Raw genomic sequence first — 27,804 nt, forward strand, 5'->3', positions numbered from 1 at the left:
TGCATCTGATGGGCTAGGGCTGGGGCTGGTGAAGATCAGCAATGGTGGTGGCAGCAAAATATGTAGAATATGTGGACCGAAGGTTGATGTGTGCTTACCAACCTTGCATTGCCTCTGTCAGAGCACCAAACTAAGCATAATGTTAAACAAAGGTCCACATTCACTTTGTCATTGTGGCCACACAGAACACATATTTCCACATGCTCAGGGGCAGTCATCAGGACTGTAGTGGCTAATTTAGGACTGTTGGTGGATATGCTATTATACAATAATGCAGCTGTCTAAAAAACGCTTATGCCCCTCTCACTTAAAACCCCCAGCTGGGTCACAATATGTTTCCTTTTGATATTCTTAGAATTGTCATTATTAATGTAATGGGTAATTTTCTTCTGTCTGCAGGGATCCTTTTCACAGGACCTGCAGGGGGGGAGGGGTAATGGGAGGATGACAGACACCATTGAACCAGAAGAAATGGAGAACTTTATTATGTGGTTGTGTGGGAGACTCTTTCCATGTTAATGGCATGAAGCCCCTCCTCTAAATGTAATTTCTTGTCAATATCAGACCACCTTGTAAAGCCCTTTATAAAGGCAGCTCACTCCACCCTGCTGCTGTCTCTGGGTGGTGGTGCTGAACTGCTTTAAGGCATGAGGGAGATCCCAGCTCTTTTGCTCACCAGTGTAATCAGTGCTGTACTGGGGGTCCCAAATGAAAGCAGTGTGCAAGGATGTGCCATGATCTCCTCTCAGGGAGAACTCATTCAGCACCAAGTGACAGATGGCAGAGGGCTGGTGACATCCACATGGGACAGCAGGAGGCAGCTGGTGTCCTGCTCAGTGGATATGGAGGAGCAAGAAGTCCTCTCCTTTTTGTCCAGGTGCCTGGCAGAGAAGCAGCAAGTGCCTGGGGACTGGGGCAGTGTCAGGTTTGCTGAAGTCAGGCTGGCTTGCCAGATCTTCCAAAGTGTCTTCTCACCCTGGGATAAAGCAAACACCATAGAGAGGCATCTACACAGAGCCAAGAGGGGCTTCACTTACCCTGGGACCTTGTGGTGTGGCTCTGGGAACATCGCAGAATCCTTTGATGATCTAGGTAGGAAACCTAAAACCATTATTCAGTTTCAGATCAATTTTATTATTAAAAGAAGGGTTACTATAAACCAGCACAAAAGGCAGTTGTCTGAAGTATTTCCATGCTGTGGCTTGAAAGCCTTGGTGACAACACAGGGTTAAATTGGGTCTCTGTTGTATAATTGAATAGTTTGAATGTTACACCTGGGATTTCCCCATACTAAAGCGTTTAACATTTCCAATGACTTTCCATTTGGAACATGTGCAGAATATTGAGAAATCAGGTTTTATCCTACTTCTAAAAAACTTAATTAAAAAATATCTTCTTTATGGAGCTCAGAATCAGAGCACCTTTAAGAAACAAGAGTAGTTGTGATCACAAGCTTTATGTACCTGATTGCAATGAATGGGTTACAAGCCAATTGAGCAGAACATGAATGGTCACAGGGGAGCTGCAGGGGTCAAAGCTTTGCAAATCATCCCTGTGATAAATATAATTCTATAGATCCAATAGAAAAATGAATGCAAACACTGGGCTGGCAGCCAAGAAGGATGAGCGTGAAGGTAATATATAGAATCTTTACGTCGTAAAAATGAGATGATTGCAATCTGAGAACCTGCCATTCATACAGAGGTCTAACGCTTGGGTCTGGAAGTGTGTTTGAAACCAGCCCATTCAGCTTCATTTGTTAAGAGGAACTACTAAAATCTGGAAGGTGTTTGTAAAGTAGTGAGGAATGACCCGGGCTAAAGAGAAGCGGCTTCTTGGTTGTAGATGTGCGCATGAGCAGAACACAAAACATGCTATGGATTTAAAAATAAATAAATGAAATCCCCATCATAAGCTTCAAGGACGGTGATAGACCTTTAAAGCCCCATGTGCATCCAATAAATTGAAGTATGCCAGCAGTCACAGATGGGGAGCCTCCATGGGTCTTGGTGAACAGACGAAGGTGTTAAAATCATGTAAAGGAGCGCCTGCCATCTTCACTTTAAATAATGGATTCCTGTACACATCCAATGAACTATTGTTGTGTTTTATAAGTGCCCTGGGATCAAAGGCTGATTTGGCATCCATTGGGCAGAAAGAATGGGCACCAGTTCTTTGCACTGCCCGTACTCCACTGGATTGTACAAAATGATGCTGTTGTGCCCCATTCGTGGGAACTTTCTAAATGAGATGACTCTGAAGAATTAACCCTTTAATAGCTGGTCGCAAAAAGTTCTGTAGTGACTCGCTAACTCTGGCAACCAAATGGTCCGTACTTGCTAGAAGATATTGTGAAATAAGACTTTAATAATAAGTGGGCTGCAAAAAAGATACCGCAGTTAAATGGCGCACAATTATCAAATTTAGAGTTGAATATAGAGGACTCTGCTCCACACTGTGTGATCATGAGAATTTGCCCTCTCACCCTGTTAATCGGCCCGGACTGGCCATCTGACACATGCCGTGTTCTTCACCATACTGCCAATCAAAGTCCTGCGGTGTGCTCCTGAGTGCGCATGCTGCGGTGAGCATAAAACCATCATATGTGTCTATCCAGCTAGTGGCAACATATGTGTCACCTGGGGGCTGCTGGCCTTAAAGTGCCAGCGCCACCTAATCATTCCCAGTCTGGCCCTGCTAATTATGTGTGAAAATCCACCACGGAGGAGGGGTTTTTAAACCCAAGGAGGTCAGTAGTGGCTACTAAGGAGGTAAACACAATGGTGAAAAAGATTTTAAAGCAAATTTCCCTCATAATTATTTGTCTTATTACTTCAAATAAATATCTGGTGACTGATGCAATCCATCTTCATTTTATGATCAACACGTGTGCCAACATACATGTTTGTGTATGTAAAGCTTTATATGTGGATTAGTGGTAAGTTAGCTTGCGTCATACTCCATATGAATAGCGCTGAGGCTGGATGTTGGCCATCGTGCTACAAAACTGCTCATTTTAAACCAGATCTCTGTGTTTTTCTAGGAAGAATTGGAAATGACTTTTGGCAGGATATACTTACTGCGAGTACTTGTCAATGCTCCACATACACTGTGACCTTCACATGGATCTGGTTTTAAAGGGCAGGCTTGGCAAACATACCTATGTAGATCTTGATAAAGTAAATAAAGCGATACAATCTTGCGTGATATGTTTTGAAACATAAAAAATTTATGTGTGTGGATCCTAGAAAATAAAGTCCAAAGAGGTATTTGGATCACTGTCCCCAGAAGTATATACTCTGCATACAAACTCCTTTTGGACCTTATTTTTTAAAATGTATTTATTGATTTTTTAATTTATTTATTAAAGCATGTGCCATAAGAATGCTGGTAATTGGTTGCTTTCTCTCTATTGTCAGGTGAGCATAAAGAGACCGACACATGCTGTCGAACACATGACCAATGTGAACATGTCATCCACCCATTTTCCTACAATTATGGATACAGAAACATGCGTTGGCATACGATAAGCCACTGCCAATGTGACGCCAAGTAAGTCCTGACTGCCGGGGGATATCCTTGGATACCAATCCGTACTGGTTTCCCCGATCCGGTTGATCTAGATGTTGTAGTACAGCACACACCACAGACGGAAGGCCATGGGTTGCCTATACTTATTTCAAAAAGTACGGGTGACGGTCACAGCTGTGGAGTGACCATCGCGGTGAAGACCAGTCTACTTCTATTAAAACACATAATCGGTCTTTGTGGGGTCTAGTTTGTGGCTGGCTTTAAACTGCTTTGTAATTGTATGAGATACGAATGGGCTAACGATAAAAATATTCACATTGAGAAACCAGTTGAGGAAAGTTTTAAATGTGTAGCAAATTTTTGGCAACTGAAGCGAAGGCTCTATTGAAATCTATGGAAATCACCCCCCAAATGGTTGTAAAAGAAAGAAGCAATGTCATTACAGACCATGCAAGGCAGAGTTTCATGTCTGAGTATAGCTGTAAGGTCCAGGATCCTCTTCGTCCACTCATTCAAACATATACTCAGCAGGCACCTAATGCCAGGCTATTGCTATAGTATACATAATAATAAATTAAGATTTGTTTCACGAAAGTCTATCTAATCTTACAAGCACACCAGATAGGTATATAAAATTGGAGGCATCTATGTTCTAAAACCCGATACTATGGTGGGGCTGTGCAGCTTGTCTATAGAGTCGGACTGTATGTCACTTTAGTTCTTTTAGGGTAGGGAATGGGTGCATGGGATGTATATCTGCACCCTGTTTGAATGTTTGTACTCTTCTTGTTTTCTAGGTTTAAGGAATGCCTCAGGAAAGTCAACAATACAGCTTCTCGGGTTGTGGGACAGGCATTTTTCAATGTGATCCAAGTTCCATGCTTTGAGTTCACTTTTAAGGAGCTGTGTATAGAGCGGCACTGGTATGGCTGGTAAGTCAGTTCTGACCCATACGATTATTAGCAACAATTTACAGGACAAAGCATAGGTTTCCAAAACAATGGTAACCCAAATAAATATCTAGGCGCAAAGCAGGAATGTAACTCGCATATGTGGGGCAGTAGATCAGACCCAAGCTTAGTAGGTAATAAGACCCCACCCTTGGGCTGTAGTTGTCAATGAGTCCCTGGACGGTCCCAACCATCATCCTGTCCCCTCCAACCAACACTGATATAACGTATACCAAAACGTACAGTTTGGGGCTAGGAAACTAATATCCAAATACTAACATTAGGTACATTTTACTGATTTTTCTATGACTTGCCGTATCTAAATTACTCTGTATTTGAATATGATGGCATTTAATCTGTTAATATCATGTTAGTAATAAAAACTATTTTAAGCAGACCCACACATAAGTAAATTCTTCGTGTTTTTATCTACAGGTGTAAGACATATAGCAATGAGAAAGTTGCAGTGTCCAAAGACTCCGGGCTCTATGACTATGGAGGAGAACTCATTGATCATGTTACAGAAGGAGAGAAGAAGAAGCCCACGATGCCACCATTTGTGGAGCCTTTACCAGGGCAGCCCACTCTACGAAGTGTCGTGCTGGCCACAGAAGATTTGTTGAAACTCATGATGACAGTCAGCCCAAGTACATCATCAGATCTGTCCAAGGCAGAGAGCACCATCAAGAAGAAGAAAAAGGAAAGAAAACACAAAAATGGTAAAGGGCTCAAAGGAAAAAGGGGTAAAGGACTCAAAGGAAAAAGGGGTAAAGGACTCAAAGGAAAAAAGACTATTCAGCTCGCGAATGACAATGTAACCTCACCGGCAAAAGTACTATGGGGTGAAAATATTGTCAAAAATGAAATAAGGTTATCTGAGAACCAGCATGTGGACACAATGCTTGACCTAGGAGGAAAACAAGATCCGTTTAATGATGTCCTTAATGATGAACCCATTAAAAATGAAGTTACTCATGTCCCGTTTCAAAACTATGAGCAGTCCATAAACACGACGACTATCCTCCCTGAAGTGTTCAAACCATTCTCTGAGAAGCCCCAGAAAAAGAGTCGCCCGGGAAGAAAGCAGAGATATCAAAGGAATAAGAAACCAAAGACAGATTCTTCTGTTCCTGAGGACCTATAGTAAGCAATGGGCTGCATTAAACCCTCAGCAATGTATTCCTGAGCTTCTCTGGCTGAGGAGTTTCAAGGTTACTCATGAGCTTACATCACAATAACCGAATTGCTGCTAATGAATCCATATGAATGAATAATCAGTAGCCATATTGCACACTTACAGGTCTGAGAAGATCATCCAACATGTGCTTGTGCTTTACATTGAAGTCGCTTATAAATACAGTTTTTGGCTAATGATCTTCCGCGTGATTTTTCTATGCCTTTGCCGTTTAGCTAGTCACTGACACGTTCTGTATATTTTATATCGAGAGCATCTAATACTAGGATGAATATTGTATGGATCGTTTCTTTCTGACCAGTGTTATTTCTAAATGTGCCGATCAATATAGTAAAAATCAGTCCTGTTTCCAAATAAAACGATATAACTCCGTTTCGGAGAGATGTTTATTCCATCACGAGTTTTGATGCTGCTACGGGATCTTTCTAAAGACTTGAGAAAGATCCCATGGCAGGATTTGGCGTAAACATCACTTTGAAACTGAGCGCTGAGTGATATGGTTTTATTTGTGAGTGTGATTTCGGATTGAGTTGAGTATTACTATGGCTTCCAAGTCTTTTATCCTGTTTCCAAGGCAGTTTGGATTATGGGTCAATTACACAATATTTACTAAAAATGAAATTGCACGGTCAAAATTGGCTGCTATACGCAAAAAACAAATACCCACTACATAAATACAGTAACAGGTTTTACTTAAGATGTATCTGGCACGGCTCTGGCAGACCCCTGCGTTTGTGCATCCATTGGGCAAGTCCAAAATTGTTCACAAGGGAATAAGAATCTGACCTAGACTGGCCCTTTGTGAATAATTTTGGACTGTTAAGGAGAAGCATGAACGCATCAGGGTTACAGTGTGAGATGTAAGCTGCGGGCCCATGGCAAAGCAGCTTTAAAGGGGTGGATAGAGAGAAAGCTTGGGGTGACAGAAGGGGGTATGAGAGAATACGTATATCATATGAGAATGTATGTACAAGTGTGTGTGTGTGTGTACTTGTGTAGGTGTTTCTGTGCGTGTAAGCATGGATGGGTAAGAGTCTGGGGTGCAAAGATGGCACAAGCCGGCTGTTTGGGGGGGGAGGACTGACATGCTGTTTAGCAAAGATGGAGCAGGCAGGGTGGTGAAGATGGCATAGCTCTGATAGGTCTTACACTCCACTGTGATTCAAAGAGTTAAGAGCTCACACACAGGAGCAGCCAGAACAGAAATATTGCTATTTAACTAATAGTTTGCTGTTTTCTGCCGCTAACAGATAGGGATTGTGTGTATGCAGCGTATTAGATGCTCAGTGAAAAAAAATTTCAGGATCTACCAATAAAAGCTAATTTTTAGATGGAGAATTTCAGTTAGTTTGTGATTCGATTCTGTTGTTACAGGGTTGATTACCTTCATGAATACTGTATTTCCTTAAGGAGTCCCTCTTTCTGAAATTAATACATAAGTGAATACATACTCATTCACACATACTCATTCATACTACCTTCTCCCACCTCCTTACCTCACCTGCAGATTTCTCCTTGTTGTTCACACACTGTGCAAGTTACTTCTCTTTTACGGCCCAGGGGAAGCAGGAAAGCAGCAAGGTAACGTAATATGGCCCCGCTGTGTTCCTGATTGCCCTGGGCAATACAAGAGACATTGCACAGAGGTAAGCTGCAGGCCTGTGGAGAAGTGATTGCAGGGGTAACCTGGGCTCCCTAAACAGCGGCCTGTTCGCAGCTGCAATCCATGCGACAGTGGTTGTGGAGGGCTCAGGGGAGATGCTAAGGGACCCCAAGAATTACACCCGGGAAGTAAGAGGGAGGGATCTTGTCTACAGAGTCATAAGGACAGGATTAATCTGGAGAGGTTTGTCCTGCTTCAGTGAACACTGAGGTCAGTTAGTTTTTGTAATGCCCCCGTTGAATCTTGATCCCAATCTAATGGAGACATCAAGCACTGCCTACAGCAGAAGGTTACTAAAGAACGTGAAGCCTGTGATGATTTCTGCCAGTCAAGTGGGTGAAGGACTACTCTTAAAGTCCTGGTAAGAGCTTGGCACACAGACATTTGATTAGGTTTGAGTGGAACCATCCTAATAATTGTTCTACCTGAGGGGACATGGGTAGAAAATAATTTTAAAAAAAATGCCTACTGAGAGCACCAAGAGGAACAAGAAAAATGTATTTTGTCCTGCCTCCAGTGGCAACCTAGAACATAATGACCTATTTGTCCTGCACTCAACTTCATATTAAAACCTTACTCAGATGTTCGCCCACTTGAAATCAGCAATAAAAGCTTGGCTTTGGTCTTCCTGCCTTCACATTTAATGTTTCTCTTGACATTTGAGCATTTTAATGCCTTCTGACACGTACTGTTCTTACTTGAAGACCTCTATTGGAAAGCTCTGGCATGGTACATAGATCATATTTCTTAGGGTACTTCTAAATGTTCATTTGATAGATGAGCTGAACATTTCATATTACCATACCATGGATTCTGAACAACCAGCCTCAGTGTGTGATGTTGGACCAACGTAACATTGCTTGTAGGAGTACCTTGCGTAGTTTAGTCTATTGTAATGCACTTAAACAAAGCAGGTTAAAATGATTTTGAAATAAAAGGCAGAAGCAAGTTGCATAGGTGTTTCTGTGTTGGGCTATTTGTGCACAAGGGGTGAGATAAATGTTCTTTTCCAATTCTTTACAAAGGGTTTCGGACCTAATTCCATAAATACTGTATAGACGGGCTTAGTTAAATGTATGGATACAACAGCATTGGGTGGGCATTGTTTTGCTTAGTCTGACATTTACTGTACTTTGTATACACATTACAGGCAAAATATCAGAAAAGCACCACCTGTCGTCTTCAGATAAATTGCGATGTCTGCACAGCCGCCTTTCATATTTTGTATCTATACTGACAGTATGGGAGTCTACGTGAAAGGCTGTGCAGTAAGGTTAACCAAAATGAACACGAATTGTTTGGTAGAAATGTTAAATGACGGGTCACGTATATACCGTACTGGCTGAAATCAATGGCTGCCGGGGCAGACCTTGTATTATGAAATCAATGGCTGCCGGGGCAGACCTGGTATTATGTAATCAACTGCCTGTATGTTCTTTCCCTTCTCCCCACCTTTACAAAGGCTGCCTAAACTAATCAACAATCAGAAATTGAATAGGGCAGCGGTGGGTTAACGATGGATTATGCATACCCTGAGAAAAGGTTAAAGTTAAAATACCTTTGCCCATGTATACAGATGGGATTTTAACACATCATATATTTTAATCTAGACTCCCTTACATGGGTATATATAGTAGAGGACTGCAATAAACTTGCGGGTGCGGGCGGTCAGACAATGTACCCTCGGGACCCAGTAATCCCACTCTCTCCAGCAAGGCTGGCTTCACGTTGCTCGCCCACATCTTCTCTTCTCTTGTTCCGCCCAGGAACCCAGCGGAGTCACGTGAACATCACTCCGTTCCTGCTTCCCCTGGGCGGGACAAGAGAAGAGGCGCTGTGTGCGAGCAACATGAAGGCAGCCTTGCAAGAGCACGCAGGAAATCTGCAGTTCAGGTAAGGCGGTGGGGGAGTTTGTATGAATGAGTTTGCATGATTCAGGGAATGAATGAGGGAATTAAATTCTTCACTATATCTAAAAGCTGCGACAGAATGTTCGCAGGAGCGGGTGGATTGGACACATATGTTGCGATAGTGGAACACACGTTGCGGGAGCGGGATTAAGAAACTAATATATAGTGCAAAGGAAAAGATACATAATCACTCAGTATCAGGCAAAACAGAAACAAGGAAACATGCAGGTTTATTATCCAGACTTTATTCGTCTGCTGTGATTGCAAAAAAGAAAAAAAAAAAAGTAAAAAAAAAAATAAACCTGATATGCGCCACAGGAAATTCCAGACACCTTCACGCGGCGATGGTATGTCAATAAAACGATTTCTGTGATAGTTGTAATGCGGTCTCGCACACGGTAGCAACTATACTGCCAGCTCTAACAAAGCAGTTAGAAGTGGGAAAGGGGGGGTGGGGGATATAATAAATACATTTACCCAAACAACTCCAACCAGAGGGTAAGACGCTGGCATTCATTACCGCATTAAGCACGTTCACTTTAAATGTAGCTGCTGCATTACACAACAATAGCACGTTGCCGAGAACCACAATCGCAAATATCTGGCAGCGAGTGCGTTTTTCTAATAAGTTCCCCTTCAGCCCTTGTTGATTTTATTTTTTTGGAACTAGCTCCAGTAGGCCTGATCATCCAGCACATTCAGCAGAGAAGTGAAGAGATCTTTGCTTCAGATCTCTCTTGCATTCTTTGGCAGAGTATGCAATGCTTAAAAATAAAACTGATGCCCGTTCTGGGTTTAAAACATAGCCCATAAAAACATGTGGCAGGAAAACGCGTTGCTCCCCTGCGACTAGTAATCCTAGTTACTTTTTGGCCTCCGATGGAAGTGAAAGAATACTATAATAAGGAATTCATTAGTTTTTGAGGCTTGGTATGAGGGAGAGAAGAAAGAAAAGGTTCTCTTGCATTCATCACATGGGAGGTCCAATCATATTTTCTATCTCCTTTCTCATAGCCGCCTATAAAACATTATTAGGCTCAACTCTGAGCTTGGGAACCATTTTACACAATTTCCAAACATAAAATGGGGGCGGTAACAGTTCCATCAGCCATTTCAACGTCTATTCGCCAGCCTCCACTGCTCCTATCGGTCCATTTCATCCAAAAGCGGAGTTGCGTCCCCTGCGACTGACATAGGCGTGCTCTCGATCATAGGGCTGGGGGATGGGCGAGGAGTTAACCTCTGCTTCTGTTTCCGTCTCTCTGCTTCTTTCTCCTGCAACCACTGTTCTGCCATTTTGCCCCAATCGATAGCAGCATGACTGTTGGATCTAATAAAGAAAAAATGCAAAGCCATTTAAAAATAGAAACCGGTTCCCTGCAATGCATTCAAACTATGTACATAAACATAAGCTGTAATGCCAGCCAGTGTAACACTTCACATAAATGTATCAACGATAAAAAATCCTATTTTATCTGATGCGGTTATATAAGTTGTTAATGCCTGTATCTACAGCGGCAAGTTCATTCAGTTAGTACGTGGATATAATGATTGCAGACTGTTCAATAAGTGCCACCACCTAACATTTGGGTATTTAGAGCCTCGGCTGCACCCAACCACTATGTGCCAAACCTATTTCCCCGCCATCGATGCCTTCATATCTATGTTCCACTCCCCTTTCGCCCATTGATTTCCCTCCTATACGATTTTTCCAAGCCCGGCTCATACATCTGCGTGAATTTCACGCGGCACTCACTTGGACTGCGGTCGATGCCTTGAACTGGAGGAGCTCTCCGAGTGGGAGGACTGCGGAGTAGGTGCTGGGGTCGGTGTTGCACTGGGTGCTAGCTGATGGTACTGAGGGGTTGTTATCGGCTGGCTGGGGGTGGCATAGGAATAGCTTGGGGTCATCAGAGGTGTAGCCACAGGCTGCTGTGCTGGGGTTGTGAAGACCTGGTAAAGTAATAAAAACAAAAACATACAGTTAGTCGTTATAATTTCACTTAAATTCTTTAGCCCAGCTGCTGCACTTTAAATGTTATATTAACATTTTTCCAAGTCTTTTCCTTATAAATATACACTTTGGGGAACATTGAAATGTTGCATAGCAAAATATGCAAGACATTCCACCTGTAATGATTTCAGTAACACTTACATGATAAGCACTGCTTCCACCTCCACTGCCTCCAACATAGCCATACTGGCTTGAAGCCCACTGGGCAGGTGTGGCATTGGGGTTCTGCCCGTGCTGCCCTGTCACAGCGGCAATGGCATTGAACATCTGGGAGGTCATATTTTGTGGAAGGGCATTGACTGCACGGGTCAAATCTAAAACCAGAGATAAATGGTTAGAAACTGTTCCCAAGAAGAGACGGGCATTGTGTTATTTGTCAAGACAATACTCACCTGCAAGGTTAATGTTAGCCGGGGTGGCAGTCACAGATTGAGGAGTTCTAGTTCTGCTGCTGCTACTTGGTGTAATACCTGTCGGCGACAAACAATACATAACTAGAGGAACGCCACAATAATCACAACATCTTTGAGAACTAGAGTCTCTTTTGTTGCCAAGTTGATAAAATTGAGACTTTACAACGTTTAATGACATATGCTCATCGAAATTAGCAGAAATCAGAAACATAAAAGAAGTCCAAAACAAACAAGAAGAGTTTTAATCTTTAAACGCCACCATGTCTGGGGATTTGAGAGTCAGATTTAAATGAACTAAAAATTTAAGTGGCGTTTTCCTGACTGCATTTTACTAAGGAATCACGTATAAATCTTGTGAATGAATAGCCTAGGACACCTGGGCCCCGCCAGCTGCTGCAGGACTACATCTCCCATACTCCTCAGCTAGACCCTTAGCTGAAAGAGCATCATGGGAGATGTAGTCCTGCAGCAGCTGGAGGGCTGCAGGTTGGACACCCCTGGCTTAGGTGCTATGAATCAACATTACAACGCTCCCCATCCAGAGGCTGAAAAGCAGTATGTCGCCCTGTTGCCCAACCACAAAACAGAATATGGGGGGAAGGGGGCGATCAGAACATGAACACATCCGTAACATATATGGAAAAGAGACCAATAGAAAGAGGGTCTGCTAACGAAGACACCCTAAACTAACTGCAGTTTCAATATCATTTGTTTTAACACTTGAACAAGACTGAACGTATATATAGGTTTGCTTAAATTTCAAATGTTACAATCTGTGGGTATAAACAGATGAAATCTGACCAAAACAAATGTAGTGCATCAAACCTGCAACGATATCGATGGACGTGAAATAAATCACCCACCTGGCACAGGGTCCTGATAGTGGTCTTTGAACCATCTGAAGAGTCCATTCACGGAAGGAAATATCTGTCCCCTGTATCTGAACCCTTCAGGTGTCACCGTCACGTACTCCACCCTATTGCAAGAAGCGAAGTGGAATGCCATAGCTTCAATTTGGAGACCATTGCAACAAACCCAAATCTGTTTCTACAGCACATTAGCTCTCTATTTGTTGGTCAATTAACTGTCACATTAAAAAGAAATCTGAATAAATAATAGGGCTACTTCCATTAGAGAAGAAACAAATTTGCAAGTATTCTCAGAAAAAAACCCAAGAAAAACATCTTACCTTGGTTTAGCTCTAGGTTGATAGCCCAGCAGGAATTTTCCAGGAAGTTCTTTGCAGGCAGAGATGTAATAAGGAATGAATGTTGGCTTTTCCTTCTTTGTCTTAATTAAAAGCTCTTCCAATTTCTGGAAAAAATATAAATTGTTGTACTCATTTCGATAATACTCCAAACCATAATAATCCGCAGAAACCAAAGTCAAAATGACCTAAAGCACAAGAATAAATATCCACATTCGCTCACCTTTTTGTCTCCCGAATTGCAGTCCTGATAATATTTGTGATTGAGCAAATCTCTAGCGAAAGATGCCATAGGCTGCACGAAGCGGGCTATAATTTCATCAAGATCCTCAAATTCCTGTAGGAAGTAAAAATATGCAAAACCAAATGACTTCCAGTCATCGCACAAGCTGTGTCTGGGGCAATAATTCACACACATCAACCAAGAAGTGATGAAGACTTCCTAAAACAATATGGCTTATAACCGCTCATGCTTTATCATACTAGTCACTTAAATGAGAAGCTCTTGAAAACGCATCTCTGAATGTTCTCTAAGCCGCTGAATCCGTCTAATGGAGGTTCTATAAATGCTGAAATTACTTACCTCAGTGTTAATCCAGAGAGTGGACCCAAGACTAAAAGCGTTCTCCTTCCCCTCCTCGCGCACATCCACATGCTGATAGATTCCCTCACTGACCTTCCATGTAACAGTGAGGTGGTTTTCACCCTTACTGCTTGGTCGGATAATGACATCTCCCTGGTCCATAGTCTCCATCATCTTCTCAGCTTGCTTGAAGTTGATATTGTGGAACGAGGGGTGAGCAATGACTCGCTTTATATAAGCTGGAATGTATGACATTATAAAAATTAAACAAAGAGAATGCTTCATAAACTGCACAATAGTTTCAAAGGCAGCTATGTACATGGAATTACAATTATATACGCGAGACAAAGTTTACCCTAAACTTAAGAATCCATCGAAAGAAAAGCTTTTAAGCAAGCGTGTTATGGAAAATAGCAGCTTATTGCATGGCCGTAGCCATAAAATGTATAGAATTTTGGGCAAATGTACCTATGCAGAGTAAAAGCTTGATTTTGATGTCTCTACCAATAGTCACACCATACAGGAACGCTTCCTACAACATTTTGTGCATCTGCGGCGGTACATTACGGACAAAGGATTACTCACTTGTACGCTGTTGTTTTTTCTTTAGTTCTTCGTCCTGTTTAAGATGTGCAGCTTCGGTGTCAAAGTCATAGTATGTGTCTTTCGGTAGCTTCCACTCATTGTTCTTGTCCATTAAATCCGATGTACGACAAGTCATGTCGACACTGAATTTTTCAATGTTGATTTTCATAATTCTACAATGCACGGTCATGCCCACCTAGTAAAGAGAAATCGTAATTACGCACAATGCACGTGGAAAAGTGAAGGGGCAAATTTGAAATTAAAACCTTAGGGAATGAGACAGCATATTGGAGTATATGGGATAACAAAAACAGGTAAAATTCCAGACAATACTAGCAAACATTCTTCCAAAAAAAGAAAAGGCAATCAATAACAAAAAAAACCTTAAAGAATGCTGGTAACGTATGAGAACATCGTGTATTGTCATATCTCATGTACCTTTACGCGCTCTTCAGGACGTTTCACCACTTTGTCACTGATAAACTTTGTTGGAATAAAGCCAGTAACACCATTGTCCAACCGAGTTTTCACACCAATAGCTTGCCCAGGGCAAGAGCCGCTATCAAAGTGATTCCACACCTGTAACACATAAATGGCAGTGAGCAGATGGAACAAGAGAAAAAAAACTGCTCTGTCGGCATGCCTAAGGTTTTTACCTCACTAAGCTCTGGAAAGTTATCTTGCTGACAAAACGGACACTGCCAGAGCCCTGTTTCATCATTTCGAATAGCTTGGTCATAACTTTCTCCCTGCGGTCTTCTGTGCGCAATTCCAGTCACATTACAGGTCACCAACTTGCCTAAAACAAGAAAGAAAGTCAATTAGCGTAAAATTAAAAATAATATAAAGAATATACTTGTAATAACAAGTTGTTGACTAGTTACCTATATAGAATGTTTCTGGAGTTTCCCTGGTCAGCATGTTGAAGACTTCCTCAGGATTGGGTGACCGACATGGCGTCCTGAGGTCTTTGTATCTACAGCTAAGCTCAGCGCGAATATCATACAGTGTAATGTGTTTATCACCATAGCCCTGTAGAGTAGAAAAAGAAATATCACTTAGAGGCAAGAAATTAATTGGACCCAAATGCTAGATGTTTAGAGCATTTGTCTGTCACAAAAGTAATCTACACCATGAGGGAAACAAAAAAAAAAAAATACACACCTGTCTTTCAAGTTCTTCTGCAAAAGCATCCAAGTCTAGATCCTTTAGCCTCTCTGGGTTTTCAAGAATCTCTTCTAGCGCTCCTGCAGGGTTAGCATCTTCTGCCGATTCATCATATTCTAAAGCATCTACAGCCATCTTCCGTGCCCATTCATAAGTTTCAGGATGGACACGAGAGCCATCCAATACTTCGATGTAAGAGTCCGTACTAAAAGAAGCATGACTATCAGTAAATCCAGTAAATCAGTAGAGTCCAATGCCATGACCTAAAATCTTTTGCCTGGAATATATGTGCATTTTAAAACCATAGAAAGAGAAATGTCTACACACCTATCACCAAGTGAGTTGGTGTCTATCTTGATGAATCCAGCACAATTGATGAAGACTTTTGGTCCCATGTGACACATTGTGACCAACTGTGTGCGATTTTCCAGTCGTGTGTTGTTCTGCTTCAGAATCTGTTGGATAAGGGGTAAAGTTAATCAAATGACTAGCGCAGACCATGCTTAATAAACAGCGTAAAGCTTGGAGAATTCCTGGAGGAGAGGCCAAGGCTCCTAATAAAACGGTAACCTCACAAAACGTCTGCCTAACAAATTGTGTATAAATTTACCACACAAGGTAGAAAAGGTTCCTGAAGTTTTCATTTTTCATGGGAATGCCTCAGATAAAATGCCCAATACAATGAACATGATTATATCTAGTAAGCATGTAAAACCCAACAGACAATAAGTTTACTATTTGAACAACCATTTAGTGTTGCTTACCTTCAAGAGGTGGGTTCCTTTACGTGTACCAAGACCACAGACGTACTGGATAAGAGACTGCGTGTAAGGATGAGCAATGGCTCTATTGACATCTACGCCCACCTCATTCACTCTGTTAATGAACTCACAGTACAGGGAGTTCAGCAGCTCCTCTTTCACTACATGATCCTGATAAGGGAGTGAGAAAACATTAGCTGCTGGAGACCAATAACTAATAGGGCTGAGCAAAGCTAGATACTTACCTGCAATGGGTGCAGCTTCAGGCAAAGGATATCTTCATCGCTGCTGCAGACCTGGGAGAATTCAACTAAGGGATCCTGAATACGCCGTGCGATAGAAACAGCCTGCCGCAGAACTGGCGGATAATCACGGAAGTCACTCTGGAAATAAAAACATCTTTTAGGTCTATAAAATCACATGCCAAACTCATCCAAAATGAAAATCAGTAATGTGCACTCACAAAAACACATTCTTCTACAACTGTCTGCTAGGCACTTTGTAAATCAATGTGTGAGACGTGAACCTTCAGGCATCAATGACTAGCAACTATACACTGAAAGTTACAACTATATTCTCACAACAAGTTCTTTTCTATTTAGCTTTGAAGTAGTATACACCCATAAAATATAATCCACCAGGCTTCGTTTGATTACAGTATAGAGTTTAAACACAACTTGCTATGATATGGAATTTGTTACCCACTCTCTAACCAATTTTCTTTTCTTGTGTATGCGCTATTTTTAAGGGCTGCGGTCATGTCCAGAACAAGAGGTTTTGGGATAGTTTTTTCTAAAAGAAGTAGTGAACTTTAACAAGGATTTGTAGTTTTTAGTGAAACCAGCAGAGTCACGTGAATTTACGTCACATGACTCTGCACCGCTCTGGTGGGACAAGAGAAGAGATGCTGTGTGCGAGCAGCGCGAAGGCAGCCTTGCGGGAGTGCGCGGGAAATCCGCAGTTCAGGTAAGGGGGTGGGGGAGTTTGTATGAACAAGTATGCGTGATTGAAGGAATGAATGAGGGAATGAATGAGTACCTGTGAATGAGGGAATGAATGAGTACCTGTGAACGAGGGAATGAACGAGGGAATGAACGAGGGAATGAACGAGGGAATGAACGAGGGAATGAATGATGTTTGTGGAGGCGGGATTAAGAGAGTCCCACGCAGGGCTCTAGTGCAAAATTCTTAGGATACATCTTAGAAACGCAGTTTCAGCCAATGACAGAAAAATCTAAAGTTTTTTTTTTACCCCAGAACTCAAAAGAAAAGTTTTCACATTTTACTCCTCATTTAACTCACCTCAGATTTTTTGCTGTTCATGTAGAGGACAGAAAGCTCATTATCCACCAGTTCCACACCAACAGAGGACATCTGCTGTCCCTGTTCAAGTTCATGAACAATACGCTTGACATCATCAATCATCATCTGTGCATCCCTGTAACAGAGGGGGGAAAAATACTATATGACTTTGAAACAGAGAAAGTAATCCTACATCTACAATAATGTTCAGTTGCCATACTACAGGACAAGGAGTGTGCTTTAAGGGATCCAGGCCAATGCAGACTCACCTGTTTTCACTGGCAATTGCCACAACATGGGGCTTCTTGCTTATTAAAAATTTCTTTAGTGTTTCCATATCACTAGCCTGGAACATAAGAAAAAAGAATTATTACAACTGGGACTACAGTAGAAGAATCAAAAAGTCCACATACAAAGTAACTACTGTAGAGTAAGATGACTGAAGAGGAATATCAAAAGAAAAGATCATGATTGGAGTCATAAAAAGTAATCAGCTTTTCCATTTTTCTGGTTCTCAGTAACAGAAACCAGCATGGAGGCTTTGGCAAGATCTGATGGGTTGATGATGTAAAGGAGGACGTGTGGACAGATTAAAATACGTATATCACGGCGGAAACGCGACTTCCGTGTAGAAGAGAACACTGCCCTCACCTTACGCTCTCTTTCCTCTTCCCTCCAGGCATTTTTCCGTTTTGTAAAGTATGGCAAACGAAGGAAGTCTGTGACCTCTCCTTCCCCATTGATCAAGGAACAGAACACAGGATGATCCCTAAAATAAAAAATGACACCCACGTTACAAATTGCTGCAACACTGCATTTTCAAAACACACCATAAACTGCCAGAAGTACCTTGCTGGAAGGATGAAAATAAATGCAATAGACAGTCCTACATAGAAATACCTGGCTGAAGAAAAGGCCATGCCGAGCACACGGATTCCTTTTCCCTGGTTCTCTTCCATGAAATCATCGTCCTCCTCCACTTGCTGGTCAGGGCGATAAGGTGCTACCTTTAGCCAGTTGTACAGCTTCCGACTACAAGCCTGAACAGTCAGGGAAAAGCGTTATGTTAGAATGGTGCCTTAAATTAGGTTCATCTGCTGATATAACCCAGATTATAGCCACCAAAGTACACACGTGAACCAGAGTATACCATGTTTTTGCAGTAGTTCCAACATACCAACATACATGAGTCTCACCTTTACAACAAAGTCCTTGGACTCTAGGAGAAGTTTGCTTTTCAGCTCTTTGCCCATTTGAGGGTAAAGGAACTGTTTCAGGGCCCGTTCAATGGCCAGTGTACGCTGCCTGTTCCATTCCTGTACTTGGTGGCTGAATTCATCCCTATAATAGAACTGCTTGATCTCTTCAAAATAGCTCTGGTCACTACCATATCTAAATAAACAAAAAAGAATATTAAACTCAGCTCAGGCAAAGTACAGGACTAAAACTGCAGCCAACCACTTAGCTGTAACTGGATTTTCAAAAGTACGCGTTTTAAAGAATTTAAATTGACATATAAAATAAAAGTAGGGCTGCAACTAACGATTATTTTAATAATCGATTAGTTGGCCGATTATTTTTTCGATTAATCGGATAAAAAAAATGAATGTAAATTTTTCATTTATTTAAAATAATTTACTAAACAAATGATGTTAAATACAAACAGCAGAATAAAAAAACTTTGATAATACATTTCTTGTCTTTATTTCCCAACCAGCCCCCCAATATATGCACATTTGAGCCCAGGCTTGCTACGCTGCCTCCCAGACATGCCATGCTGCCCCCCCACATATGCCACGCTGCCTACCACAGCACTCCACGCTGCCTCCCACATATACCACACCACGCTGCCTCCCACATCTGCCACTCCACGCTGCCTCCCACATCTGCCACTCCACTCTACCCCCCACATGCCACTGTGCCTGATACGCCTTATACTCCCTGAAGCACCACTCCATCCTCCCCAGACATGCCACCTTGCCCTCCCCACATATGCCACGCCATGCTGCCTCCCACATCTGCCACTCCACAATGCCTCCCACATATGCCACGCTGCCTCCCACATCTGCCACTCCACACTGCCTCCCACATCTGCCACTGTGCCTGATACGCCTTATATCCCCTGATACCCCACTCCATCCTCCCCAGACATGCCACCCTGCCTCCCAGACATGCCACTTCTCTACCCCCAGATATGCCACTCTACCCCCAGATATGCCTTATACACCCTGATACACCACTCCGTCCTCCCCAGACATGCCACACTGCCCTCCCCACATATGCCTTATATACTGTATATGCCTTATACCCCCAGATATGTCACTTCACTGCCCCCAGGATTTAGATTCCCCTAAATTAACCCTAAACTCCCCATTAACCATAACTGCCCCTAAATTAACCCTTAACACCCCCTTAACCACAGCATCCCCTAAATTAACCCTAAAGACCCCATCAACCACAGCATCCCCTAAATTAACCCTAAACACACCATTAACCACAACTGCCTCAAATTAACCCCAAACACCCCATTAACCACAGCTGCTCCTAAATTAACCCTAAACACCCTATTAACATAACTGCCCCTAAATTAACCCTAAACACCCAATTAACCATAACTGCCCCTAAATTAACCCTAAACACCCCACTAACCATAACTGCCCCTAAATTAACCCCCACCTCCCCTAACTTTCAGTAGCCCAAATATATATATATATATTACATATATATATATATATTACATACATATATATATATATATATATATACACACATTATATATATATATATATATATATATATATATATATATACATATACTTACAGTTAGATGAGTGTCACAGCCATGTGGTTCTGGCCTGGAGAAGGAAGGGGCGGGGCCAGTTGTCACAGTGATTACAGGGAGGGGGAGTAAGTAGGAGCTGCTGCTGTGAGACGGTGAGTCAGACTAAACGGATTATATAATGAGGGGGATTTTTCAGAGCGCTTGCTCTGAAAAAACCCTCATTTTATAATCGATAATAATCGATTCAACTAATCGATAATGAAATTCGTTGCCAACGAATTTCATTATCGATTATTATCGATTTTATCGATTAGTTGTTGCAGCCCTAAATAAAAGTATAAAGTGCATTGGTTCTATTTCACAAATATATATGCATGTAGCCACCCGCATCAACAGAAAGTTTAAGACTGTCTGCAATATTATTATTTTTTTCTCAGGAAGCATGTATAATGAAGAAACACTGATGTGGGAACACAGATATCTACACATACCCCTCAACATCTTTCATGTCAATAGAGATTTCTATGGTAATCAGTCCTTCATCCTCTGCAATACACATCTTGAGGAATTGTTCATCACGAAGTTCTTTTACTGGCTTGTTCTTCAGGTATTTGAATGCATATGCATAGTGGGCTTCATCAATTTCCTGGTGATATTAAACATAATCCTATCACCTATACAAAGCACAATCCAAGGAGCATTTCGATACTAGGGTTAAATTATGATTTGAGTTGAGGTTTAACATTCCCATGGACCAAAAGCAAGGATTTTCAGGATAAAGCAGAGACTCATGCAAACTCATGGTTGCTGCGGCGAGTTGATAAACCAACTTCCAGAGTTGTGCTTCCGTGATTACTTTTTTATTTTTTGGACCATGGAAAGAGGAGAAACTTTTTCAGTCAACTCGCCAACTATTGCTGACAAAATGCTCCACGTACGACTGCAGCTCTGATGAAAACTAGTTCAAATAAATAAAATATCTGAAAGAACCCTTAGAGAAATTGTCTTACCTTTCGTCCCTTTTTGGAAGGACTAATGTTAATTTTGCCCCTCTCCTGAAAGGTCTGTCTCAGGACCTGCCTCACCAGAGGTTCCCTGGCAATCTGCAGAGCAACCATGTATCTGGCACCCTCCAACACAGCCTCCGGGGTAGTAAATTGACTGAAATAATAAGAAGGTAGGACATGTCTTTTAGCATAAGAATTTTTGATCATGTGAAGACAAAGCTCCTATCCAGACAATTTGTAGTCACTGGCTCACAACAGACCTCTCCATGAGAGCCCACAGCAATCAAATAATCCTCCCACAAGCATTCCATCGTATACTCTCTATAACCTCCTAGTAAGTTGGAGGTTGAAGGAGAAGCCACTTCTCAGTCTGCATCAGTATGTCTTAATGCTATGTCAATTTTACTAATAATTTTCACCCTCCCCCACTGTAACAGTGTTACAGTATATGCTGGAGCTATATAAAAAAGTTAAAAAGTTTGAATATTAACTACTTTCATAGCAGGAACAGACTGGATGGAAATCTGAAGATGGTTACCTGTTGACATTGTTACATTCATATTATACTACAGGTTTGTACATGCTTATGGCAACAACTGGTGTCAATACATACTGTGGGATTTTAAAAGCCTGTTCTAATCCTCCAAATTATTTTTTTCCAAAAGCAATGCATATCTGGTCAAGGCAGTTTTGGCCCAGCTGCTTCATTACTAGATTGAAAACTTGTTACGTCAGAAGACTTTAAAAGAACCAAAACTTACCTGCAGACATAATCTTTAGCAAGCTCTAGAGGCTCTGCTGGGAACTGCTCAGTCTCGTGACGCTGATAGCTGTCTCTCAAGTTCTCCCCAAACTGCTCTGGCGTCAAACCAAATTTTTTGGCCAATCCATCTGCACAAACAAGAAACAGGAGTTCTAAACAGGTACCAAATGTCTTCACTGAACACAGGAAAACTCACAAATCATTCTGTTTATGTTAAGGAAGAAAAGTAAAGCTATGTTCTGATTTTTAGGATACTATAAGTCTGGCACTTCCACATACTACATGTTTCAGGGGCAAGTTTCCAATACTTTGCCATTAAACATGGTTGACATGAAATTTAAGAACATGTCAGATGGAAGACAGTAGGAAAACTCTTGTAACTTACAGGGCTGCACATGTGTTGCGCTTAAATGTATAATACTTGCCCCAAGATGAGACCACAATTACACACACTGCACCTAAATCGCTTCATATGTCTTAGCTGGGTAATCAGAAATTCAATCCTGTGGCTAGGAAAAAAGAAATTGTCTGGATATATGAAACGCAAAAGTTGCCAGGTTAAAAAAAAAAAAAAAAAAAAACGTAACACTTGGGATTTTCCATGAATTAAACAGAGTAGCAATATAAAAGTTCTTTAGATTCTAAATAATTACCCAGGTCCTAGGTGTTTTTAGGAGAAAACTTTAATCTCACCTAAACCCGCAGTTTGGCAGATTGCATACATATCCCTACGGGAAGCTTGTTTTAGATCTGGGCCCTTCTGCTCTTCATCTTCCTGCTCTTGATTTTCAGCTCCTGAAAAACAAAGTTAAAATGATACAGACTGTATACAAAACCTGCTCTCTTTGTATATGTAATCTGACATACAAACCTTCTTCCTCTCCTTCCTCTTGGATACGTTTAAGCTTCTTCTGACTGGATTTAGCCGCATTCTGCATCTTAGGGATATCCCGGCCATAATAAAGCAAGAAATGATTGTATACATCTCTTAGCTCATCCATTGACTTCACATCCTTCAGTCTGTTCAATTAAACAAAAGCAGGCGTTCTCAGATGTAGTCTGCCTCAAATTAAATCTTACATTTTAAGAGCTTTAAATACAGCTGACCAGAGACAAAGTATCACATTAAAAGAAACTATTAAATTGAATTTACTAGATAGATTACATTTCCAAATAGGTTAACTACAGTGGAATGATTTGACAATGAACATTAGAATGAGAGAGGCAGATAAGCGGAATTGTTAGTGGTTACATCAGGAAAAGCAGACAACCTAGATGGGCCGAATTCAAATGTTACCATAAACGCAAGTGGCCTGGCTTCAAGTTTATAATATATAGTAAAAATTGCCCCCCAAAAAAGTTATATAAAATAAGAGGAAAACCCCATTTGGATGCTACACAAAGCAGTTGATCACCTTTCCATATCAGCAGTATCTAATGGTCTTATTCCATCAGCTAATGGCTTGTCAGGATCTGCTGATATCTGCTCGTATTGGTAGGCTTGCATCTTCTGGAAGAGTCTAATCAGATTCTGTTTCCGCATTTTAAGCTGGGTCCACTGTGGAACACATAAATATGTATTTATTGAGAAGGAGGGGGAAAAAAAGAAAAAAATAAAAAAGGAGGAAAAAGAAAAAAGATGAAAGCAGCAATAGTACAAAAAGTCACCTTTTCATCCCATTGCCAGACATGCCACAGATCATTGATGTTTAATTCCGGCTCTACATATTCTTTTCTGTAGAATGCAATAAAGGGCACCTTTGAAAGAGAAAAGAAAAATAAGCTTGAATACAAAATGCTGGTATGACCTAAACAGCAAATAAAATAAGCTTTCCCATATGAATTGACAGACTTACATATTTGTGTCAGAGATTATGAAGTCTTTAGTTGAAGCCAATATTTATTTTACAGATCTACGCAAAATTATTAAGAAGACCCCCGCCAAGTATTCCCTGGCTGCAAAGGTAGATTTGATGTTGCTCTTATGCAGGGCAGCCAGAGGCAAGTTGAGTAGATGCTGTACATACAACTGTTTGCCAGTAAACACCTTGTTATTTTTTTAATATGCATTAAAATAAGAGTAAATGTGAATGACAATGGGTAAAATACCTCGAAATGCTGATTTCTCATGAAGTTAAGGGCTTCCCTGATCTTCTGTATGGTGCTTGGTCCTTTTCTGCTGAAGCTGGTACCAACTTGCCCACGTTCCAAGTAATCATTGCTTTCCTGCAAAAGAAGTCAAGTGTTCAAACATAAGGCCTTCAAATGTTAGACCATGTCAGTATCGCTTAAACACGCAGAAAGTAAATCAAGCCTCCCTGGATAAGAGCTTCAGGTTCATAGATACATAGACATATCCAAGCTTCGGACAGGTAGAGGTAACATTGAAGTTTTTCCAATGAATTTGCAATACCTGTAGTGAAATAGAGGGTGTTGCAAAAGCGTTCCTGTAAATCCAGTCAGCTTCCTCCTCTAGCTCATCGTCTTCAGCTGATTTCACTGGTGTTGAACGAAGCTGCATGAAGAAGACATACTGTGTAAGTATCCAGAGACACTTAAATAGGATAAGTTAAAAAGTTACACAGTCTTGTCTTGATGTGTGCTACATCAACATTAATGATGGGAAAGGCTTTAAAGAAAGTGACCTCAGAAAGGTTTTTTTTATGGAAGGGTATTGTACACAAGTGCTGTGCTTACTATTGGTAATGGTATTAGAGCATTCATTGGTGATTGATAACTAGTAGAAACTATTATACATCACACACTGCACACCTGGAATCTCTCTGGTAAATCTGTAGTACGGATCTCGTTGTCTTGGTCTGTCAGATGGCTGCTTTCCAGTTCACTAGGTTCATATATCTCAAAGATGCTGCGTCGGTTCACACGTTTCTTGGCAGTCTTCTTGGGTCTGACGCGTGTCTCAGTATCTCCTTCATCATCTTCATACTCATATTCTTCCATTTCTTCATCATCTTCATTATATTTCTCAAACTCATCATAATCGAAATCTACACCAAAGATCTCTTGGGCCTCCTGCAATGCTCTGAAGTGATGAAAAAAAAAATGTAACACATACTTACACATTTAGAGAAACGGATGAATCTGTTTCTGAAATGACTTACGCATCAGTGTATCCTGGCAGCTTCTTCCTCCACTTCGGTTTCTTCAAAGGCTGCCCATCATCATCAACAATGAAATCGTCAATATCTGGCAAATAAACACAGCTTAATAGGTACACTTGCGTGGTTTTATTCAGTGCTTCAGTGGTTTATTTATTGCCAATGCTGCAAAACATAGGTCCTGTAAGCCACGGATAGACAAATGTGTGTGGCAATTTGGAGCTATGCAGACAGCTAGATTATGCTTTGGAACCAAAAAGAGGTACACCCATAGAGATCAATATAAACATAGCATAAAAAGTTAGAAGCTGGATCTAGAAATCCCGGAACCATAGCTAACTGGTTCCTGAGATTTATCAAGTGCCATTCTAACCTGATTCTTCATCTTCTTCCTCCTCTTCCTCATCAGGGGCAACAGCTGTCTGCTCAGGAGGCTCATGTCCTTCCTCGTCTTCTCCATCCTGGAAGATTTCTTCCGCAATGGCCTCTTTCTCATGTTCTTCCTTTCCAAAATCTTCCTCCTCCTCGTCTTCATCATCTGACATCTTTCGAACTCTCCTGAATTTTTGCTGCAAAAATACATAGTAATTTAGACAAACTTGACTTTACTTATTAAGGGAGGGGGATTCTATGGGGCTAAATATCACTTTTTATACTAACCCCATAAGTGTTTTACTTACACGTTTGACTTTGACACCTAAGTTTTCCTCAATCAGATCAAAATCATCATCTTCCAAGCGGTCATCAAATGCTGTAAAAAAACAAAACAAAACAAAAAACATAACATATGTTTGGCCAAATAGAAAACAACATGTTTTATACACTATAGATCTGTATGGATATAGCTTGTGTCCATACATTTCATCAACACAGGAGTCGCCGTTGGAGAATTCATATATTTTAAAATAAAAATGTTATCTAGATTACTGTGCTCTTCTTCAGCAGCTGCACCAGACACTAAATGTGTGTGAATATGTGGTTATGTATATACATGAGAAATATTAGGGCAACTAAAATGGCAACTTACTGCGTTTTCTCCTTTTGTGGCCCACTTCATCTTCTGAGCCCCCAGATGCACTTCCTCTATCTTCTTCCTCCTCCTCCTCGTCTTCATCATCATCATCATTGATGAATCCTTTCAAGTTTCCTTGCTCATCCTGGTCATCAAGATTTTCTTCCTCCTCCTCATCTAAAGTAACAATAGAACCTACAGTCAAGCCCTCAAATTCCCTCCTATGAGAACAGATCAATTATCACGCAAAGGATAATTATATGTGCGAGATACGGATGTGAAATTATAGCTCTTTATGAACCTCTGACCGTCACAAATTAACTGGTTTGCTTTCTTTCACCAAACTAACCGTCGTCATCTTCCACAAACTTCTTGTTGGACCTCTGTACCACCTCTCCATCCTCAGTGTATTCTTCTTCAGACTCCTCAGCTTCGCTTTCCACAAAATCAGACATGTTTCTTGTTTCGAATATTTAACGACACTGAGACCTGGAAATGTACGGTAACAGCATTAGGGCGTTTGCATGGAAATACCATAACTTGTGACTTCAACTGACCACATAGACCACATAGGCAGCAACATTTACAGAACTCTGGGCAAATTTAGAATACAATTTCAAATATCTTGGAACAAAGAATCTTTGTCCACTTGTCATTGACATAAAAAGGTTTTTTAGAATTTACACTTTGTGCATAAAAAGTTACTTGTGATACCGAATTACACTGATCCTCTAGCAGAAGTAGAGGTTACCTTACTAGATGGCCAAGGCACGTGAAAACACGGCACGCACAAGCCAGCTTTTTTAAATAGTAAACAAGACGTTAATACAGATCCACACAAATTACATTAGGTTACATTATTTATATAGCGCCATAATAAGCATTAAGATTGGCTGCCGGGGAAGTGACTGCTCTATCAGGCTTCATCAACACCCCTAACTTATAGGGGTCGATTCACTAATGGCAGAGTTGTATTTCAGCTTCTTTACTTCACTATATATTATTATGAAGGGGAGATTCTGCTTCAGAAAGATCTTGACTGACCCTGTGTACTGTACAGTCAAATCACATTGAATTATGCATTATACAGGGCCAGCTCAGACCTTTTTGCTGGACAAGCTGAATAAAAGCGAAGTGAAAAGCAAAACCCTCTAGCAAACTGTCCCTTTAACGAACACACTATGAATTTTCTACCTCGCCCGAGTCACGCATGTTAAGAGTCTTTACTTAAGACGATAAGGATTGCCAGCATAAGAACCCACAAACATATAGAACGTATTTAAAGATCGTAGCATACAGATATATATCTACTCGGTACGTTTGGATTGTGTAAGGCCGTCGGGTAGACGGCCTATGAACGGGAGCCCATGAGTAGCCTAAAACGCAAAGCTCTCCCAGGTCAGCAATACGGACACGCTCACCTGCTGGGCCGGGTGTCTACCTTCTGCGCCAGTCCGGAGTCCAAGCCCTCGCCTCTGGTCTCGCTACAGTCCGCTTAAGAGTTATCTGTATAAATAAAAATGGTGGCCTGGCACCCAGGGAAAGAGTGCAGCGTATGGGAGAAGACAGAGTAGCCCCAACTTGACGTCACTTCCCCTCGCAGAAGCAGGTATGCGCACGCGTGAAAGCCAAACGCCCGTGTAGTTTCACAACGCGCATGCGCAAACTCAAAAGGTTTATAGCGCACAAGCGTTCACTAGAGTTCGCAAACTAGTGAATACAGTACCGCCTTCTGCGCATGCGCCTTGTCGGAATATGATTTTTAGATTGCGTAATAACTATTCCCTTATTCCCTGGCATTAATGTGCAAACAGGAAAAACAGCAACACGCACCATGGCG

The 27,804-nt window shown here is 41.3% G+C and overlaps 2 protein-coding genes across 2 annotated transcripts; one reads left to right on the forward strand and one right to left on the reverse strand.

The window, feature by feature from the left end:
* Window positions 1–627: 627 nt before the first annotated feature.
* On the forward strand, window positions 628–5,855 carry PROCA1 (protein interacting with cyclin A1). Its single transcript, XM_053457070.1, has 4 exons — window positions 628–1,092; window positions 3,420–3,552; window positions 4,329–4,463; window positions 4,917–5,855. The coding sequence occupies exons 1-4, from the start codon at window positions 648–650 to the stop codon at window positions 5,623–5,625; spliced, it is 1,422 nt and encodes a 473-aa protein (XP_053313045.1). The 5' UTR covers window positions 628–647; the 3' UTR covers window positions 5,626–5,855.
* A 3,623-nt stretch (window positions 5,856–9,478) lies between these two features.
* Window positions 9,479–27,535, reverse strand: SUPT6H (SPT6 homolog, histone chaperone and transcription elongation factor). Its single transcript, XM_053457071.1, has 37 exons — window positions 27,386–27,535; window positions 26,314–26,453; window positions 25,980–26,141; window positions 25,633–25,703; window positions 25,326–25,521; window positions 24,956–25,040; window positions 24,606–24,876; window positions 24,247–24,348; window positions 23,943–24,059; window positions 23,502–23,591; window positions 23,249–23,391; window positions 22,705–22,853; window positions 22,527–22,628; window positions 21,832–21,961; window positions 21,074–21,224; window positions 20,555–20,709; window positions 18,478–18,673; window positions 18,182–18,321; window positions 17,933–18,050; window positions 17,551–17,627; window positions 17,282–17,417; window positions 16,225–16,362; window positions 15,983–16,150; window positions 15,546–15,673; window positions 15,216–15,423; window positions 14,936–15,083; window positions 14,708–14,850; window positions 14,490–14,630; window positions 14,052–14,247; window positions 13,467–13,705; window positions 13,107–13,220; window positions 12,866–12,990; window positions 12,540–12,652; window positions 11,656–11,733; window positions 11,405–11,577; window positions 11,006–11,202; window positions 9,479–10,579 (listed from the first exon to the last, which is right to left on the reverse strand). Exons 2-37 carry the CDS (start codon window positions 26,417–26,419, stop codon window positions 10,393–10,395), a joined length of 5,193 nt encoding a protein of 1,730 aa, XP_053313046.1. The 5' UTR covers window positions 26,420–26,453; window positions 27,386–27,535; the 3' UTR covers window positions 9,479–10,392.
* Between the last annotated feature and the right edge of the window lie 269 nt (window positions 27,536–27,804).

The sequence above is a fragment of the Spea bombifrons genome, chromosome 2 (genome assembly GCF_027358695.1).
Source record: "Spea bombifrons isolate aSpeBom1 chromosome 2, aSpeBom1.2.pri, whole genome shotgun sequence".
NCBI lineage: Eukaryota > Metazoa > Chordata > Amphibia > Anura > Pelobatidae > Spea > Spea bombifrons.